This window comes from Ixodes scapularis, unplaced genomic scaffold, assembly GCF_016920785.2.
Source record: "Ixodes scapularis isolate PalLabHiFi unplaced genomic scaffold, ASM1692078v2 PGA_scaffold6__148_contigs__length_123643588, whole genome shotgun sequence".
Lineage (NCBI taxonomy): Eukaryota > Metazoa > Arthropoda > Arachnida > Ixodida > Ixodidae > Ixodes > Ixodes scapularis.
This window is the reverse complement of record NW_024609881.1, coordinates 77,418,066-77,437,343: the sequence shown is the minus strand read 5'-3', so window position 1 is coordinate 77,437,343 and position 19,278 is coordinate 77,418,066. Positions and strand designations below refer to the sequence as shown.

Here is a 19,278-nt window from a genome sequence, read left to right as displayed (position 1 = left end):
TTCGTTCCGTTCGTTCGATGAAAACGTCACTTCCGCAACGATAGTGACACATCTAAAACAAACCGAAACAAAACTGTTTTTATTTGTAGTTTTTGGTGCTTTTAGTCTTGATTTAATATGAGAACAAACTATGAATTTTTGCGCGAGTCTTTTTTTTTTTTACCAGTAGGTTGCGCCACCTAGGCCTCTGCCAAACTTACAAAGCCAAGCTATGCGTGCCTAGCGTAAGAAATATCGGCGGTATGATCGGCTTGTAATCAACTTTCAAGGCAATTTGTGCGCGGGTGCTTCTTCTCGTGTTTACGTTTTTAGTCATCAAACTTGTCGTGACATGTGTCTTCAGACTTGGTGGTGATGTCGAAGAAGCTTCCCGTCAACAACCTAAAAGAGTGCGAACAACGCTACGAGCAGCTGTACGGTAAGAAGAGCGACACGCGAGAGACCTCACGACGCGGGACAGACAACGCGGCAGTGTTCAAGTTCGTCGACGCCCGTCGGCTGAGCCAGTTAGTCGCCGAGTTCGTGACGCCTTACGTGAACGGATCGTACGTAGCCAACAAATCCCGAAAGGACGCCGCCAAGCCGGTTTCGGCCGCGGTAACCGAACGCAATGACGGGAGCCACGACTCTGGCGACGACGATCATACCTTCGTGCGCCCGAAGACTTTCGGGAGTTCGGTTCGCCTTGCAGCCAAGTCCCCCGTCAAACTCGCATTGGCCGTTCAGCCGCCGCCGAGATTCAACGGCCACCACAAGTCTCCGAGCAAGCAGCGGAAGGCATCCTGGTCGGAGAAGGCCTACGTGCCGGAGACCGAATTCCCGAGCAGTCCGGACTTTGTGTTTTCCGACGACGATGCCGCTGAGAACAAGGACCCAGACTACATCAGCATCCCGTCGCTGTCTCCGCCGCCGGCGGATCTCATCGTTGACAGCGACGACGAGCCCGCTGTTTTCGAAGGCGTTGTCCCCACCTCGAAGGGCACTGTGCGCTTGTCGCCGCTCAAGAATAGGCGCGCCGGAGAAGCCACATCTAGCGCCGAACCGAGGGACACCCTAAGCATCTCCGAGATTTGCGAAATCGAATCGAGTCCTCTACTGTCCAAGCCGCGGTTTCAGTCTGGTGACGAGGCCAAGTGGGCCGCCATCAGGCTACGAGAGTATGACTACAGACTGTCTTCCCATATCTGCACCCGTTTGTACGAATCGCGGCAGGTTTCGGCCAGTATCATCTCTCTACTGGAGCTGAGGTTTAAGGTGTTCCAACAGCTCTGCAAGGCCACACTGTGTACCACAAACTCTGTTCCGACACCTCTAAACAAGACGAAAAGCTCGTGTAACTTCGATGGCAGTCGCGGCCAATCGGCTGCCATAGTGGCGGACGACAGTCCCAAGTGGTCGCCCTCGGCTGCAGATGACAGTCGCAGTCGTTCGTCTGCCACATCGGTTCCAGACGACAGGCGGAAGCAGAGTCCCGCTTCGGTGGACAACAGCCCACTAGATGTGCCGCTTTCTCACAGGCTCAAGAAGCTGGCGGAAAAGGTCCGTCAAAACGGACCGTCCACTTCGTTTCACAGTCCCGAACCGACCCCTGAACAGCCAAGCACGTCCAAAAACTCTCCATATTTTGTACCGAATCCCCCCACCATCCCGGCAGGTCCTCCAATGAACGACACGGAGTTCATCCAAGACGTTGTGACACAGGATGACTTTGCAGACCCGGCAGACAACGTCGCGACAGAGCCGCGGGCTAACTTTTCAGACGACCTCGGGTCTGCGGGCAGGTTTCTTGGCAAATACCGTAACGACGGGGAATCGGCGGCATTTAAGGGTTTTGGCTTCCCACACTCTGCTGAGATGAGGGCCAAGTTCGGCTCTGTGTTCGGGCTGAAGCAGTTTCGGTTGAATCAGTTGGAAGCCATCAATGCAGCTTTGCTCGGAGAGGATTGCTTCATCCTGATGCCGACAGGTGGCGGAAAGAGCCTCTGCTATCAACTACCGGCAGTAGTGAGCGAGGGCGTCACTGTGGTGATCTCGCCTCTCAAGTCACTTATTTACGATCAGGTGAGCTTCATTTTTAAATTTAGTCCCTGTTGAATACTTTATTACATCCGTTTCGCTACAACTTGGTTTATGACGACAGCATCCAGCCCCGCGAGCAAATAGGTGCATCAAAGCAAGGCCCATGACGATAGATCGTCAAGAGTCCATCCCTACAGAGAGCCGTCACGTCCTTCGCTCCACCTTTCGGATTGTTTGGAAGAAGCCATAGTTTTTCCTTTTTGCCAAGTATAAAATATTGATTGACCTTGTAAAAACACAAATGCAGAACTTTTGCAGTCTGCATCAACAGCGTTTTTGGCAGGTGGTGTTGCTGGACAAGCTTTTTGATGTTCTAGGGCTCCTGGGCCCGAAAAATTTGCACACCTCTGGTCTAATTGTTTGCGTGAAAGATTTTTATGGGGGGGGGGGCTGTCAAAAGTTTGCAAGTCCAGTATTTCTAAATTCAAAAGTGTTTATGATCTCTATGACACAGCTGAGGTGCACAAAAATGCGAGAAGTTGTTTTATGCTTGTTGCGTCTTATTTTTTTTTTTTTTATTTTATTAAGACCAAACTTTTGTATGAAGCATTTCCTTGCTAAGCTTAGTGGGAAAATTGATTTATTGATATATAATAGGCACAAATTGAGGCTGTGCCCCTTAATTTTGCAGAGAAGTTGTGTGTTACTCTTCTGCATCAGGTTTTCTTGAAAGACATTTTCTTTTTTTTACGTAGTTTTAGTTTTAGGCGCTTCCCACGTAAAATGAAAAACCTCGCACCCAGGTCCAGAAGTTGGGCTCCCTGGACGTCCCCGCCAACCACCTGTCCGGCGACTCTGACGACTTCTCGGTGTACTCGGACCTCCGCTCGACGCAGCCCCGCCTCCGCCTCCTCTACGTGACCCCGGAGAAGGTGAGCGCAAGCGGGCGCCTGCTGGACGCACTGTCCCGGCTCCACGCCAACGGCCGCCTGTCCCGCTTCGTCATCGACGAGGCCCACTGCGTCAGCCAGTGGGGCCACGACTTTCGGCCCGACTACAAGAAGCTCAGCGTACTCCGCGAGAAGTTCTCCGGCGTGCCCATGATGGCGCTGACGGCGACGGCGACTCCACGCGTCCGCACGGACATCCTGCACCAGCTGGGCATGCGGGACCCCAAGTGGTTCCTGCAGAGCTTCAACCGGCCGAACCTGCGCTACGAGATCCGGCTCAAGTCGGGCAAGGTGGGCACGGCCAGGGAGGTGCTGGAAGTGGTGGAGGGCAAGTTTGCGCGCCAGAGCGGCATCATCTACTGCTTCTCACGCAAAGAGTGCGACGACCTCGCCGAGGAACTGAGCAAGAACGGGGTGCCGGCGGTGGCGTACCACGCGGGCCTGGACGACCCCAAGCGCAACGCGGTCCAGCAGCGCTGGATCGACGACAAGGTTCGGTGATGTCTCGGTACCAGTCCAGAGTGTAGAGACATCTTATTTGTAATCAAATCTAGTACTGTACTTCATTTCGCCTTAAAGAGACACCAACACACTAAAAAAAATTTTTTCATTTTTTTTTTTAGACGATTTATTGTGGTGTTGGGACACTACACAACCAATATTTTGCTGCAGAGTCGCATATCTTTTTTTAATAAAGCAAGAAAACTCGCTGCTCCGAAACCGAAACACGAGCACGGAGATTCATGGCCGACTGTGCATACCGAGGAGGAAGGGGAAATGTGAAGGAGTAGGGAGTGGCCGGAAGTCGCGTGGCTATTGTTCCTGGCCCAGTTTTTTTTGTTCCTCCGCTTCTCTGGCATGTGGAGCAGGCGATGACGCATGCGCCAATGGTCGTGCGATTGTTTTCCACTTGTATCCCTTCTGCTCGCTGTTCTGCGCTTGACGATCGATTGGCCAGCATCACGAACGACAGTTCCAAAGTAGCGGTCCCACATTCGTCGCAGTGTTGGTCCGTCCTGCGCCGTTATCGCGTCGTCCAGCCCGCGGTACGTCACCATATTGAGAATGGCGTGTACATGTACTTCCTGTGATCTGTACAACATTTTGTTTCAAATAATCTGTTTGCAGTTTCTTGGAAGCAACAAAAAATGGGGTTCATATTCTTTTTTATTATTAATATTGAACGTGTATCTTAGACGGCCCACAACTTTGAATGTGTTTGGTGCGCTATAGTTTGAACGCCACATGACCATAAAAAAAGGAGTAAGTGCACCTGAAACCGGCCAATCCCGACCGGCAGTTTTCGGGCAGAAAGAAAATGAATAACTGGCCGTAAATTGTGTTCTGGTTAGTTGGGCTCTTATAGGTCACGTTCCAATAAAAACCTCGGCGAGCATAAATACCCTCGCAATATACCTTTAAGTCCAAATGCATCTTGCACTACGAGCGGATGGAATCAATCAGACAGCGTCAAAAGCTCATCATGTGGTGTTCGTTGTGTTCCTGTACGTGTTCTGTTGTCACTGTACCAACCGTAAACAGAAGAGGCCAAGTGACTCGCGCTTTTGACGCCGCTCAGTCGGTCCCATTAGCTCGTAGCGTCGGCTGCGTCTGGCCGAACTGAAGTATAGGACGAGTCGAAGTAACATGCACAAGATATGCATGGAATGCTACCTTCTGCATTGGCTGGAACCCTCGCTGCTCTGCGGTGGCTCGTAGAGAGGAAAACACCTAACGAGCCACCTCGTCTGCCCTAGTCGAAAGTAACGGTTTCATCTCGTCTGCATACCCTAATTCGCCGAGTACTCGCAGTATGTGCAACCAAAAGGCTGTCATCACCACTACTGTAGTTGTTAGCAAAGTGAGAACGGCAGGAAGGAGCTTTGGTTGTCCTATCTCCAGCGTAAGCTTCCAACCTTCGACAACGCTTCAGTGTGTGCCTCTTGCACCTTGCATGTGCAGTGAAAGTCCGGTGGAAGGCACGAAGCAGATGCTGGACGTTCTCACTCTGTCTGTGACTGTAGTGTGGTGAAGCATGCTGGTCAAGGGCGCTAGCCCAGGCAGGGAAACTTGGTCTCTGTAGTTGCATCGTTTGAGCACGCGGAGAGCTGCCGACGTCTGTGCACTCTTCACAGGGATTTCGAACGCTCGGGGTCGATTCCAAAATTCACTTCCGGAGGTCTTAACGAAAGAAATTCTGTCTACCGCAACATCCCGAGTCATCGCCCACCCCTCTGCCACCTGAAATTCATAAAAAAAGTGGGGTGGGCCATGTCTCAGAGGGTGAGCACAAAAAGTTTTAAAAATCGGGAAAAAAACGTCTATTTTTTCGCGCGTATCTAGCCCGGCTGCAGAAGAGATACATTAAACTCAAAACTCGAATTAGTCCTATTGTTTTACACAAAAAATGCTCATGAAAGAATGTTTTACTATCGCGAAGTCCGTTGCTTGCATACACGCTATGAACGAAAATAGAAAAACGAACCAGGCGCATCAAGCGAGCAAGCGAGCAACCGAGCGGACCAAAGAAGCGACGAAGAGCGATGCTGGGAAAGCGGGAAAGCCGGCGATCGCGTTGGAAAATACTTTGGCGTCGGGCCAAGTCGGGCGCCTTGTCAATCGCAAGCTCTTGCACAACTTTCTTGTTTGGTGCACACATTCGTGCGTTCGTGCACAGCGTGCTATCAATGCAGGTTAAGGCGGCGTTGCTGTGTAGCGTGGACGGTACCACGAACACAGAGCTCGAAATGGGACGCTCTACAAAAGTATGTGTGCGGCGTTTCAGCAAAGATTTATTTACCCGTTGGCTTTGTCTTAAACATTGCAAAACCGCCGTCGCGACATGCCGGGAGGAGAAGCGGGTTCGCAGCGACCTTACTTCGATGGAGACAGACTTTGACCTTACACTCCGCAGTTACATTCGAGGATATGGGGCATTCGCTGACCTCGCGATCCCTGAATGGGTTACTGCATGAGTTATCTTTTAGACTTTTATTTTTTTTTTTTTTGGGGGGGGGACGGGTTTTTGTAAGCAAAACAAACTTTTATTCTGTTTTCTCCATCGTTTTCTTTTCGCACGGACACACTACGACTTCGAGGTCACTCGCTTAGGAAATGCGTAAACAAAGAGAAGTGTCTTTCTCTCCTTCATTTTACTTTGTCGCGGAAGTCCTCCAACTGCAAGTTTTGTGGCCGCGTCATTCAAGATGAATATTCGCGTATCGTGGAGTCAGCGTTTGTGTATTTGATGGGGTGGGCCATGACTCTGTTTTTTTTTTTTTTTTTTGGAAATTGATATTGGCCCAAAAAGTGGGGAGTGCGATGACTCGGGGGCGGGCGATGACTCAGGATATTACGGTATACTTGGCGTAAACTGTTTTGGGCCACGTTGTCAGCTCTGGCATAGTTTCGAGAGCACTGGCAGACCTACACGCACAATCACACACAAAAAAGGTGCCGGACGAAGCCGGTACATGCACAACAGGTTGGGGCCGGGACACCAGGAGCAAAGCTAGCTTCTACAACGTAGGACTAAAACGTTGACACCGGCACTTATCGCCAGGGCGAAAAATGGTGGGTCACCTTGCTGTTGTGTGTGGCAGACGCCATTCCGTAGAAGAAGTGTGTTCCACAACCTGGGAAATCGGCGCAGAGTAAAGCAGTGCCGCCTACAGACCCCATAAACAATAATGCGCGCATTGGGGAGTGTACGGCTCAAAGCTAGGCATGCGCAAGGGACGGTCGAGGAAATTTTGGAGCCGGGGGAACCCGTGACGGTACTCTGGAATTCCCAGGTCCCTAGTAACCCAGTTTGAGGACCTGCGGTCCGTAAATAACTCGACGACGATTTCAAATGCCCCGCGTTCTCACGAGGCGGTTCACATTCGACAAGATACGTCGAAATTCGTCCTTTCCTTCACACGCTTGGCCCGTCGTCTCCGGCGCAGGTGCGCGTGGTGTGCGCCACCATTGCTTTTGGCATGGGGGTGGACAAGCCGGATGTGCGCTTCGTGGTGCACTACACCCTACCCAAGTCAATGGAGGGCTTCTACCAGGAGAGTGGCCGGGCAGGCAGGGACGGCCGCCCGGCGTCCTGCCTGCTCTTCTACAGCTTTGCCGACGTGCAGCGCATCCGCCGGATGGTTGAGATGGACAAGGCGAGCAACTATGCTGCCAAGCAGACACACCTGTCGAACCTCTGGCACATGGTCAACTTCTGCGAGAACCGGACGGACTGCCGGAGGGCACAGGTGAGCAGGGTCGGCCTGTCCCTTAAGAACAGGGGTTCTGAAACCGCTCAATCTTGAGGTATGCCTGCCCGACCTCTGCATTAAGATGTCGAAGTTGTAGACCTTGTAAACAATAATGCACAAGCTAGAAAGTGTTTGGCTCGTATACGGTGCGTCCCAAGCGGACCTTCCGCCGTAAAACAAGACAAGCAAAAGCCTGCACACAGAAAAAAAAAATTGTTGTGTGCCTGTTTATACCGCCGGAAGTTAGTCTGTCTCAGCGAGTCTCAGCTGTAGGTGAGCAATTTAGCCAGTGCGGTACAACTGCTAGCCTGGGGTCTTTATTGTTCACTACGCAGTGGTAGTACATGACCGCGCACCGGTACAACTCTGCACACAGAAAGCGCAAACTTCTGTTAAATGTGCACTAAGCAGGTCAGTTTTACCTTGTGGAATTTTGAGGTTCAGTTCTCTTCCCGTAAAAAAACGAGAGCAAAAAACTTGCCAAAGTCAAAGTTGGGTGTGTTTGCAGATGACCGAGTTGGTGACGCTATTCACTCGTGGCGCCATCTCCCGACCGGCGTAGCGAGCAGACAATGCACGCTCATTTTTTACACGAATGCACCTTGAAATTTTACACAGTAAAACCGACCTGCTCGGTGCACATTCGATGAGAGTTTGAGCTTTCTGTGTGGGGGCGCCAATTTTTCCGGCTCGTTTCACGATGGAAGGTCCGCTTGGGACATGCTATGTGGAGAGCAAGTCGTCTGCTTCTGGCGTAGGAGTTGCGGTGACATCAGAACGACGCCAAGTTCTGATTAGCTTTGATTGAAAGGATAGAGAGCAGACCTCAATTCTAGATGCCTTGAGGTCTACCCACTATTTTTTTCAATCGGCCAATAAGAGCTCAGCGGTCTGACATCACGCAACCTCTGTACAGTAAGCAGACAAATTTGCGTTCCGCATAGCTATGCATCAATGGGTGGCTCATATTGACAGAAATAGTGCTTACACCGGGAAGGCATTTTACTTAGGGGCAGGGGCGGCCGAGAAAACTTGCCAGGGGAATTCGGCTAAGAAACTCAAGCCTTAGAACCTTCCTAAAATGTGTGCAAAGTTCAACTGTAGTACACTTGTACTGTATTTTTTGGACTATACTCTGTACCCGGTGTATAATCGGCGCCAGATGTCGCTTGAAGAAGTTTTTCTTAGTTAGTCCACTCTTGGCTTCGTAACTTGTGTGCGAAAAGTTACCGTACACAGCATGCCTTGACAAATGGCCGTTTATTAGCTCAGCTTGTATCGTGCGTAAGTCGTCATTAACATAATCTGTCATCTACGACATCTGTCGTGTCTCGTCTTAATGAACTACCTAAAAATACCCAAATCTGTATTGTTTGCACCTGTGGATAGTACGTGCCGCGTAAAATTTCAACTTTTAAGCATGTGTACTCTGCAGACAACATTCCAGCCGCAAAATACGGTACACTTTTAGTACACTGCCACTACAGTTTTAGCGCTGGTTGCCCCAACCCTAAGATGCCTCAGTCCTTCTGAGGCAAAGCTCCAGCCTTCTGACCAGTCTTGGGTAAGTTACTTTTAAAAAGTAATTCGTTACAGTTACAGTTACTTTCAGAAAAAAGTAGCGAAGTTACCGTTACAGTTACCGCAACAAAAGAGTAACTCGTTACAGTTACAGTTACTTTTAAAAAGTAACGACGTTACTTTTCAGTTACTTTTCTATAACACCAAAAAATAGAAAAAACTGGAAAACGCCCCTCACCAAGCTCTATTGCATAAAATAAACAGTACGCTTTTTACTTCATATTGTAGCTTAGCAGAAGTTGCTTCTCAAAACTAGTGTTTGAAAATTTCCACGCCAGAGTAGTGGCGCAAATCAAAATACGAAACATGTGCAGTGTGGAGTTCAGGCGCTATTCAAAATACGAAACATGTGCAGTGCCCTCCGCGTGTATTGTTGTTTCACGGTTTATTCACTCGATTAAAAAGCGTTTTCACACAAAAAGAAAAACCACAGAATAAGTAGTGCTTCAAGACACTAAGATGTAAGTGTTGAGTCACAAAGTACAAGCGCGTGCGTGAATATAACTAGATTTTTTTTCATGATATCTTCACGTGGCTATATTCGGGTCGTGACTCGTGAGAAAGAACGTATTCACAAGTTTGTGCAAGGCCAACATGACACTCAAAATGTCGGAATAGACGATTTTAAAAGTGCAACGAGAATCTAAATTGTACTCGATCAGTGATATATTATTCATAAAACACTGAAAAGTAACGACAAAAGTAACGTCGTTACTTTCATCGTTACCTCAGAAAAAAGTAATAGAACTACAGTTACAAGTTACATTTTAAAAAAGTAACTCGTTACAGTTACAAGTTACCAAAAAAGTAACGAAATTACAGTAACGCGTTACTAGTAACGCGTTACTACCCAAGACTGCTTCTGACCCCCAGTCGGCAGATCCGAGTCCCACGCCGAGGTGCCCATTTCTCGACGAAGGCTTACTGCGGGGAAAGTGCCACGTAACCGAGATTTTGGGTGCACACCAAAAGATCCCCATGTGATCTAAGTTAATCCCGAATCATCCGCCGGAGCATGCCAGATGGCCTTAATTTATATTGCACACAAGACTCCCGAATTCGACCTTTTAACCCTACGTCCCGGTTTGTTTGTCCCTGGCGGCAGGTGCTGCACTACTTCGGGGAGAACTTTGACCGGACGTTCTGCGAGCGCAACCGGCGCTTTGCCTGCGACAACTGCCTGTCGCGCGGCTGCTGGGTGATGAAGGACGTCACGGAGGACGCTCGGGAGGTGGTGCGCTGCGTGGAGGAGCTCTGCCAGCAGCGCCGCAAGGTCACCGTCAACATGGTAGGTGGCTGAGCAGACGGGACTACGGCACTGAGAACATGTCTCCGACTGGCGAGTTTGCCGCGTTCTAATTTGTGGTCCTTTGACTTAGTACCGACGATGTCACGCTCGTGTCACGTTCTTGCCTGCCGCGATTCTGGCGGCGGCGCGGCGGGGTAGGCTGACGCAGCGGAGGACCGCTCTGCTGCGGGTCGCTTTTCAGCTTGACGGTTTGCAAAAGTTTCGGCAGGCGGGAGACGGGATGCCGCAACAACGGCAACACTTGCGGGTTTTTTTGTTGTTTTTTTTACAACGGTAGCTGTTGGTGCCCCTTCTTGGAAAAAAAATGCTGTTGTACGAAAGTGCAATCCCACTCTTTGGTGGAGGCACTGCTCTCCCTTTCCCGATCGTTCCTCACACATACATGCCAACTGCGGCAAGGCTCTCTTTTGCTTCCCCCCCCTTCCCCCCTGTAGGCCACCGCTGTACCGATAAACCCACGTGATTGCGGGGAGAGGGTTTTCTGCCTCCCCCTTTGTTCCAGCTACATCCATGTACCCCCTGGCGACGCTCTCCCTTCCTCCCCCCCCTTCACCCTCCGGCAGCTGCCGTTGCGAAATACAGTTGAATCATGTCAATTCAAACTCGAGAGGGACTGAAAATTTTTTTGAATAAAGCAAAGTTTGAATTACCAGGAGTTTCCTCTCATAGAGGTGCATAGGATGAGACCTGCATGTTAGTTTGAATTATCCGCAAGTTTGAATTAAGAGATTTTAAATTAATGAGAGTCGACAATTCACGTGGTTGCGCCGTATGGACATGCTCCCTTGCCTCCCCACTGCCGCCACCCAGGATCCGTTCTCGCATGGGGACCGATATCACGCGTGCATATTGCAAACGAAAATGCAAGAACCTGCTGCAATTTCGCTCGTCGCACATACCGGCACTGCAGGTCATGCGATTGTCGCAATTCCCGTCAGACAACACGCGACGGAGAAGGGGGGGGAAGCAATGTTTTGGAATTCCTGTGTTACGAACATTCAGCCAGAAAAACGTGTCGGGCACCCTTACAGGATTTTTCGGTAAACACGCCGGTTGAAGGTGCGTCCCAGGTATTGTGACGGCGCCCAAGGCCGCGAAGTTGCTCGTTCTCGTCTGGCTCGGTTGTTTTATATTCTGTCCCAGATCGGAGCCTGTGTCCCATTTCTGTATGGTGCGTGGAATGCATCTTCCACTGGTTTGTTTACTTCCGTGTACCTTCCACGCATCGAAAGTGGTACCAATGCGGCGACAGACGGCATCACGTTGAGCCAGCGGGTCATGCTGTCGGACGTCACGACTCTCCTGGTAGGTCGTGGAACTTCCAGCAGAACCGTTTCCCTGCTTAAAGTTATAATTACGCAACTGCTCAAAACCGAAACCAAAACCTGCGCACGGAGGTCGGAGAAGTGGAGAGGAGAGAGTGGGAGTGGCGGAACTCACGTGGCCACACCCGACTGTGCATTTTTTTTTTTTTCCTCTGCGTAGCAGACGACATGCGTGGCGACGTAGCGGGAATTTTCCGTGCGATTCTTTTCCAGTTATGTTTGTTTCACTCGCTGTTCTGTACTTCAAGATAAGTCGTTCTGTACATTGAGGAGTTGGAGATGAGTAGTGAGTGCCCGTGGTGAATTTCCGTGATCGGCTCCGAAAAGAATACACCCAAGATGTCGCGTCAAGAGCTGGCTCACGTGTCCTGCGTCCGAAAAAAGGTAGCATTGTGCGACAGAGTTTCCGAAAGATCAACGGGATCGGGAGGAATGGCTGGCTGCAATTCCTGTAGAACATTTACGGGCACCTCGGAAAGAGGACGCTACCCGGTTTATATGCTCCTTACATTTTGTGGAAAGTGATTACATTTGCAGGTGTCAAAAAGGAAATCCCATACCATTTAGTTCAGCGATGGTTCGTTCACAACATTTGTTTGTTATTTTTTTGTTTATTTCTTCAGTGATGATTGTAAAAAAAAGAAATATAAACATCGCAAAATGTCTGACAAAGAAAAAAAAAAGGTATGCTTTCACTGGGGATTGAACCCGGTCCTGCCGCGTGTGAAACGGACGTCTTTCCACTGAGCTACTACTGGGGGAACTTGTTCCTCAATAATAATGCAGCCGGTAAGCTTTAAGTTGGAAAGTTTGCTGCTGATTTTCCTCCAGCAAAAGCACTCCCGGGTTGAAGTCGGGAAGCACCACGCATTAGCGACATTCGCACCTAGTAAGGAAGTCATACGCGTGCATATTCATCTCGAAGTACACACTTCGTGCGGTGCTTGACGTATGCGCGAGTGATGTCTTCAGCCACGAGAAGGGAGCGACGGCTCGGCGACGTCTTCGTGCAAATCGGCTTGTTGGTCGGGCGTGTCGTACGGGATGAACACCAATTTTTTTTATCAGTCCAAAATTTCTCTTTTAAAGGCAGACAGAATTTGCCGGTACCGCGAACAACTGTTCTGAAGTAGAGGTCCCACGCCCGTCGTCTGCTGCCATCGCCGTCCCCGCGAGTCCCACGATGCGCGAAATGACGCACGCACAGAATGCTTCCGGTTCTCCGTGCAACTTTTTCTTTTCAATCAACGTATTTGCAGCTTTTTAGAAGCCACAAAAAATTGGTTTTATATTTTTTTTTATTTTTAATATTGTGTGTGTGCCTTCAGTGACTAACAACTTTGATTAAATTTGGTGGTCGCGCCGAAACCTTAGAAAACAGCCCGTGACCACAGAAAAGAGAGTCAGCGAGACTCGAACCGGCCAGTTCTTGATCGGCAATTTTCGGATGGAAAGAAACCGAATTTTGAGCCACAAATTGTGTTCTGGGTAGTTGGGCTCTCATATGTCATGTACAACTAAAAACCTCGGCGAGCATAAATACCCTGTCAGTGTCCTTTTAAGATGGCAGGGAAATTGAATTGGTGTCTAATTATGCATCAATTTGGGCTCTCTGCTGAATTTACGGAGGACCTGAATTGCGACGACAAATTCCACCAAATCTAGCGGAATTCGGCATCGCTCTCGAGCTACACGAAAGCTTGTGAATAAATGCCGAGCTCAACTCAGGTCGTGTGCGCGTTCTGTGGCTCCCTGTTTTATTTGTTTGATGAAGGCTTTTATGGCGACGGCAGTTATTGGCGAAGGTTTCGCAGTGGATCCCTAGATGTGTTTCTTGTAAAGTTGTCGTGTCTGGGACGATTCTCGGCTAAAAGTCGCGGTGTCATGGGACATCATAGTCTCACGTGAGGTTCTGACGTTATGTGACTCGGTGATGCGATTGCTGCGGCAAAGTGTTTGGCCTGCTACATCCTGCTACATTTCGCCAACATTGTGCCAAAACATAATTTCATACTATTAATACTTCAAATATAAGAGCTCAGGCCCCGTTACACTGCAAGATCGTTAGGGCAGACTTGAGCGAATTTTCTGAACTTTTGATTATAGCTAAAAGTAAGGTACTACTTGATTTCATCCTTGTAATAACACCGACAGTTCTGGCGTGTTAGTTAGGTTCGTTGAGTGCGCTTCTCACCGCACACGGGTTCACTGCAGTGAAGCAAGAATTGTCAAGTAGTTATCGCGGTTGTATGTGTCTTGCCTTGCCGCGGTACACCCGAACGCAGTGTGGAAAGCATGCTTTCAGGGCAGAACGTTCCTACACGGGCTATATAAGGATAATAATACCGAAATATCCCGAGTCATTGCCCACCCCCCTGCCGCCTGATATTCATAAAAGAAGTGGTGTGGGCCATGTCTCGGTGGGTAAGCACGAAAATAAAAAAAAATAAAAAATAAAGCCTATCTTACTGTGCATATCTAGCGCGGCTGCACAAGAAATAGATTAAACTCAAATTACTTTTTATTGTTTATGCAAGAAAAGCTTATGAAAGAATATTTTACTATTGCAAAATCCGTTGCTTGCATACGCGCAATGAACACCGCTGATTACCATATGCGCACGCATACATTTGTTTCGTGAAAGCATGTTTCATACACTGCTATGTTACCTTCAAAAGTAAAAAAAAGGGGTCAACAAGAAAATAGACAAAACCAACCAGGTGCAACCAGTGAGCGAGCGAAAGGAAGAAGTGACAAAGTGCAATGTTGGGGAAGTGGGAAAGCCGGCATTGGCGTTGCCTTGTCAGTCACATGAAGCATGCTCTTTTGCAGGTTTCTTGTTTGGTGCATACATGTGTGCGTCCGTACACAGCATGCTATAACGTGGAGCGAGGCAGCATTGCTGCGTGGCGTGGACGGCACCACGAATACAGAGCTTGAAAGGGAATGTTTTACGAATGTCTGTGTGCAGCGTTCCAGCAAATCTTTATTTATCCGTTGGCTTTGTCTCAAGCATTGCACAACCTTACCAACCATGGTTGCGACATTCTGGGAGAACAATTGGGTGCTCACGACGACCTTATTTCGATGAAGACGGACTTTGACCTTACATCTTTGACCTTACACTCCGCGGTTACATTCCAGGATATGGGGCGTTCGCTGATCTCGCGACCCCGAATGGGTTACTACTTGCGTTAACTTTCCGACTTTTTTTTTTGTCCAAACTTCTTTGTAAGCAGAACGAAGTTTCATTTTGTTCCCTCTTATCATTATCCTTTCACACGCATGTACTATGACTGGGGGGTCTTAGAAATCGGGTAGGAGGTGCATAGACAAAAAGAAGTGTCTTTTCCGCCTTCGTTTCACTCTGTCACGGATGTCCTCCAACCGTAAGGTCCGTGGCTGCATCTTTCGGGTAAGATGAATGTTCGCAGAGTCTGCGTTGGGGTGTTTGTAGGGGTGGGCAATCACCTGGTGTTTTTTTGGAAATCACTATTTGCCCGAAAAGTGGGGCGGGCAATGACTCAGGATGTTACGTTACTAATACTATAATAACTTGGTAAATGCTGATGTAACTACCCTACCTTGCGGTAAAAGTTTCTGAAATATCATAAACTGCCGTATTCTGACGACCTTTGTTTTCGAATTCGAGATATAGCGAGGATGCTTGGATATTGCAAGAAGATTTATTTGAGCTGCTCTATATAGGCCTTTACATATGTTCCATCTGTGCAATGACACAGTTAATAGATTAAATTGGAACTAACTTTACTGGAGAGTGGGTGGAAAATTGGAAATAACTTTAATGAGTTTGACTGGTTTGTTTAAAGGAAGGCATATTTATTGTTCCCAGTCTGATCTTTGTCGTCATAAAGTTCTACATATAAAATGCTGACAAAAGCTTTTTGTCTGAATTAAGGATTGCAGCTTTAATACAACCTTTAGAACTTCAACAAAACATCATTTTGGGTGCTCAATACTATTCTGTTGTGCCGTTATTTCTATGGAATATACTATTCGGTTTTCATTTGACTCTATACCTAGATAACCGTTCACAGCAGTTCATACTGTCTTTCTTTCTGTCGGCACCTCATTGCCGTGCCTGGTGCTTCTACACACAATGAAACAGCTACGGCAGTTCTGCGTTTATGAGAATGGAACCTGCCACCCAATCGATGCTAACGAAGTGTCGCACAGAAGTACGAAGGCAAAGTAGACAATGTTCTTTAGTCATACGGGCCAATACACGAATCTTGACTTATGATATTTGCGTGGTAGGAATGAAAATGAAGTGCTTGCTTACACCCCAAGAGTTCTTTTTGCTGCTCCAGAAGACGCTTGAAAATGACGCGGACCAATCACATCGCTGCTTGACATGACGTGACATTGTGAAGTTAAGTGACGTCATGATGTCACGTGACCTTACGACATCACGCGCCCGTCTCTGAGTTCATCGGATACAATCGAGACGCGCGGGTTTATTTCTATTTCGCATCGCAGGTGGTGGACATCTTCAAGGGCTGCACCAACAAGAAGATGACCAAGGAGAACTTCACCAACCTGCGGCTCCACGGCAGAGGGAAGGGCTACCAGCGGACAGACGCGGATCGCCTGCTGCGCCGCCTCATCTTGGAGGGCTACCTCAAGGAGGAGTCGGTCATCAACTACCTCGAGATGGCCGTCTCCTACGTCCACCCGGGGTCCAAAGCCGCACAGCTTGTGTCTGGCTCGGCGAAGGTCAGCCTGGCCATCCAGAAGAAGTCACGGCCGTCCGAGTCTCGAACTGCGGCCGCGGAAGACGCGGAGCCGCAAGAGGATCCTCAGATTGCGAAGCTGGTGGAGGCATGCCACTCGGAGCTGGTGTCGATCGCCAAGGCGTTGGCAGCGGAGAAGAAGACGTTCTACGGGAACGTGATCCACATGGAGGCGCTGCGGGGCCTTGCGGAGACGCTGCCGACGACGACGGAGGCGATGCTCCAGGTGCCCCACATGACGCGGGCGCTCGTCGACAAGGTACGTACAACGCCTTCGTGTCGCCGCCGTGTTTGGAGCATGGCTCCGAATGGCATGTGTAACTCAACCTCGGAAGTGGTCCCCTGATTTCTGCCCGAGGATGTAAACGTGGCGTGTTGTTGTCTGCCACGATACTGGCGACAACGGCAACTCTCACATTCGCTTGGCTGTTTCGCCGGCATTTCTGCGACCGACCGGCGGGACCGCGACATCCGACGTCACGATGCGTCGGCTCTTGTGACACGGTTCGTTGTCACTTCGGAACCACTTTTGATGCACGGGCAGGACGGTAAGGGAAACGCAACAGTAGAAGACGCGTTTTACAGGTCGTGGTGTGACGGACACTGCTGCCTCAGAGTGCACGTGCTTTTTGAGGAATTGCTTGGACTGATTTGGGGAAGCCGTTACAGCTGGAGTAACCCAAATGCTGTTCTTGAATTGTAGTCTCTTGTAGGTTTAGAACGGCGCAATGACCTCCTCCCAAAAACCTCCCCACTCTTTTCACTTCGGCAGAGCAGAAAGAGATGCGGGCACTACTGCCCGCATCTCTTTATTTACGTCAGTATGTCTAATGCCCAGAGAAGATTACAGGAAGGATAGCTAAACTGCAGTACAAAGTGTGAACAAGCACAATGTATAGACATGTAGTGGCACATGAGCTCTACGAAAATAACCTGCAATCTTATTTGAAAGCACCCGGTATCCAGATGACAGTCAAGAGGTCCTTGCGCCAGTGGCCAAACTTTTGACCAGCTTCCTTGGTATGAATTCAACTTTGGAGCTGCTCGCTCCGTTCAAGGAGTTCGACTTGGATTGGCCAAATGTGCCTTGTCGAATGTAGCTCGTTGTCACTTATTCCGTTTGCAGAGTTCGACTTGGATGAGCTGAGACCTGGCTAAGATCTCATTTTCTTTGGCATCAGACTGATTATCACTTGTTGCCGTCTCTCTCTGCAGTATGGTGAGCAGCTGCTCGAAGTGACAGAGCGCTACGCCGCCGAGAAGATCGTCCTTGAAGCGGAACGACAGGCGGAACGACAGGCGAAACTCAACGACGCGGCGGAGGAAGAGTTCCAGAATCCGGAACCCCCATCGGAGTTCACGTCATCGAACAGGGGGTTGAAGCGGAAGTTTGGCGGGGCTGGAGGAGGTCACCAAAAGCGGCAGCGCAAGTACCCCTTCAAGAAGAAGACCTGGAACAATTCGTTCAAGGGAAGGGGCAAGTTTTCGGGGAGCCCGAGCAAGACGAGAAAGAAGGCGGCCGGAAAGGCGTCCGCAAAGTCGGCTAAGTGGACGGGCGGAGCCTCAACTTCGGCCGGTTTCGGAGCGCTTCCGATGCCGAAGCCCCAGCAGAGCCGTTCTTTTCTGGGGAAGCCCAAGGTCGTAGAGCTGTGAGCCAAGAACTCGAAAAGCTGGAACCAGGACTCTGATGCGCAACTCCGGGGTGGAACTCAAGGTTGGAACGTTCGGATGCGACTCCGGAACAGAACTCTCCGGTGAGACCCCGAGATGGAATTCTGAGGTAGAACTTTGAAATAGAACTCCAAGGTGGAACCTCGGAATAGAACTCTGTGGCTGGATTCCAAGATGAAACTCCAAGATAAAATTCCCAGGTTTGAACTTCAGGATGCAACTCCATGTTGGAGCTTCAGTGTGGAACTCCAAGATAGAATTTTCGTGTGGAACTTTGGAATAAAACTCCAGGGTGGGGGTCCCCAAGTTAGAACTCGAGGTGAAAGTACGGGACCAAACTTCAAGATTGAGTTTCAAGATTGACTTTCAAGACGGTTGAAGTTCAGGATGCAACTCCATGTTGGAACTTTAGCGTGGAACTCCCCAAGATAAAATTCGGAGGTGGAACCTCAGAATAGAACCCCGGGACGGACCCCCAAGTTTGAATTCTAAGGTGGAAGTCCGAGACCAAACTCCAAGGTAATATCCAAAGGTCAAACTGCGGGATAGTAGAACTTCGGGGCGGAATTCCAAAGTGGAACTCTGGTGGAACTGTGGATAGTAGCGGTAACTCTTCAAAGCAGCGATGGTCTTGATCTTGTCAAGGGGAGGGATGTGTCGTATTACAAACTTGCATTATTTTTAAGAGGCACTTTATGGTGCCGTAAACTCTTGCGTCGATTCCAGCCGAAAAATCAAGAGCGTGCCGCTTTTGCCGAGAAGCGGGCATGACACGTGCTCCTCTGCATTTAGGAACGAACACATAAACACTGCCTTTATTTTGCATATAACGATATCAAGCGCATCTGTCTTTTGCAGAAGTTGCGTTTCGTCACGTCAAAAACGCAAGTGCTTGCCAAAGTGCGCCGAAACGATTGGCACACTTTCAAGTAAGGGGCAAGAGGTGTTTTTTTCTCTTTTTTTTTGCCTCTTCCACAATGATGAGAACTCATAATAAAATCATTGCCCTTTTAGACGCAAGGTGTCGTGCGAGAGTAAATAATATATGAAAAGTCTCACTCTTTTATGTTCCTTAATAAATCTGCTCTTATAAAAAAAAAATTGTCAGAAGAAACACATTATTTGTCGAGTGCAAAACGAAACTCGATCCTAATAGTCCAATCTCACCAGGACAGAAAATATGCCCCTTAGCACTGGCAATACAAAATCTGTCTTTTGGCAATCTGACCAGTCACTGGAAGGCGATGGGAAAATGAAACATGGCAATAAATATTGCAAAGAAAATTAAGGGGGAAAAAAATACTACTTAGGTTGCTTCCTTTTTATTTTGGGGGAAGGGGGGTGGGGGGGTCAGGATTTTGGAAAAGGGGAGCTTTTTTTAGACCCTGGGACCAAGTTAGGAAAGAGGCGAAATGG

At 49.0% G+C, this 19,278-nt stretch overlaps 1 protein-coding gene across 1 annotated transcript; it reads left to right on the top strand.

The window, feature by feature from the left end:
- Positions 1-8: 8 nt before the first annotated feature.
- On the top strand, positions 9-19,156 carry LOC8052496 (Bloom syndrome protein homolog). The gene is made up of 6 exons (XM_029968247.4): positions 9-2,061; positions 2,823-3,461; positions 6,917-7,219; positions 9,909-10,091; positions 15,938-16,450; positions 17,407-19,156. The coding sequence occupies exons 1-6, from the start codon at positions 355-357 to the stop codon at positions 17,842-17,844; spliced, it is 3,783 nt and encodes a 1,260-aa protein (XP_029824107.2). The 5' UTR covers positions 9-354; the 3' UTR covers positions 17,845-19,156.
- The last annotated feature ends 122 nt before the right edge of the window (positions 19,157-19,278 follow it).

What these genes read in the sequence shown, in the direction of transcription:
- LOC8052496 (XM_029968247.4), top strand. Translation starts at nt 355, where the DNA reads ATGTCGAAGAAGCTTCCCGTCAACAACCTAAAAGAGTGCGAACAACGC. An exon ending in AGTCACTTATTTACGATCAG is followed by an intron (nt 2,062 to 2,822) that starts GTGAGCTTCATT and finishes CCTCGCACCCAG; the next exon opens with GTCCAGAAGTTGGGCTCCCT. An exon ending in AGCGCTGGATCGACGACAAG is followed by an intron (nt 3,462 to 6,916) that starts GTTCGGTGATGT and finishes TCTCCGGCGCAG; the next exon opens with GTGCGCGTGGTGTGCGCCAC.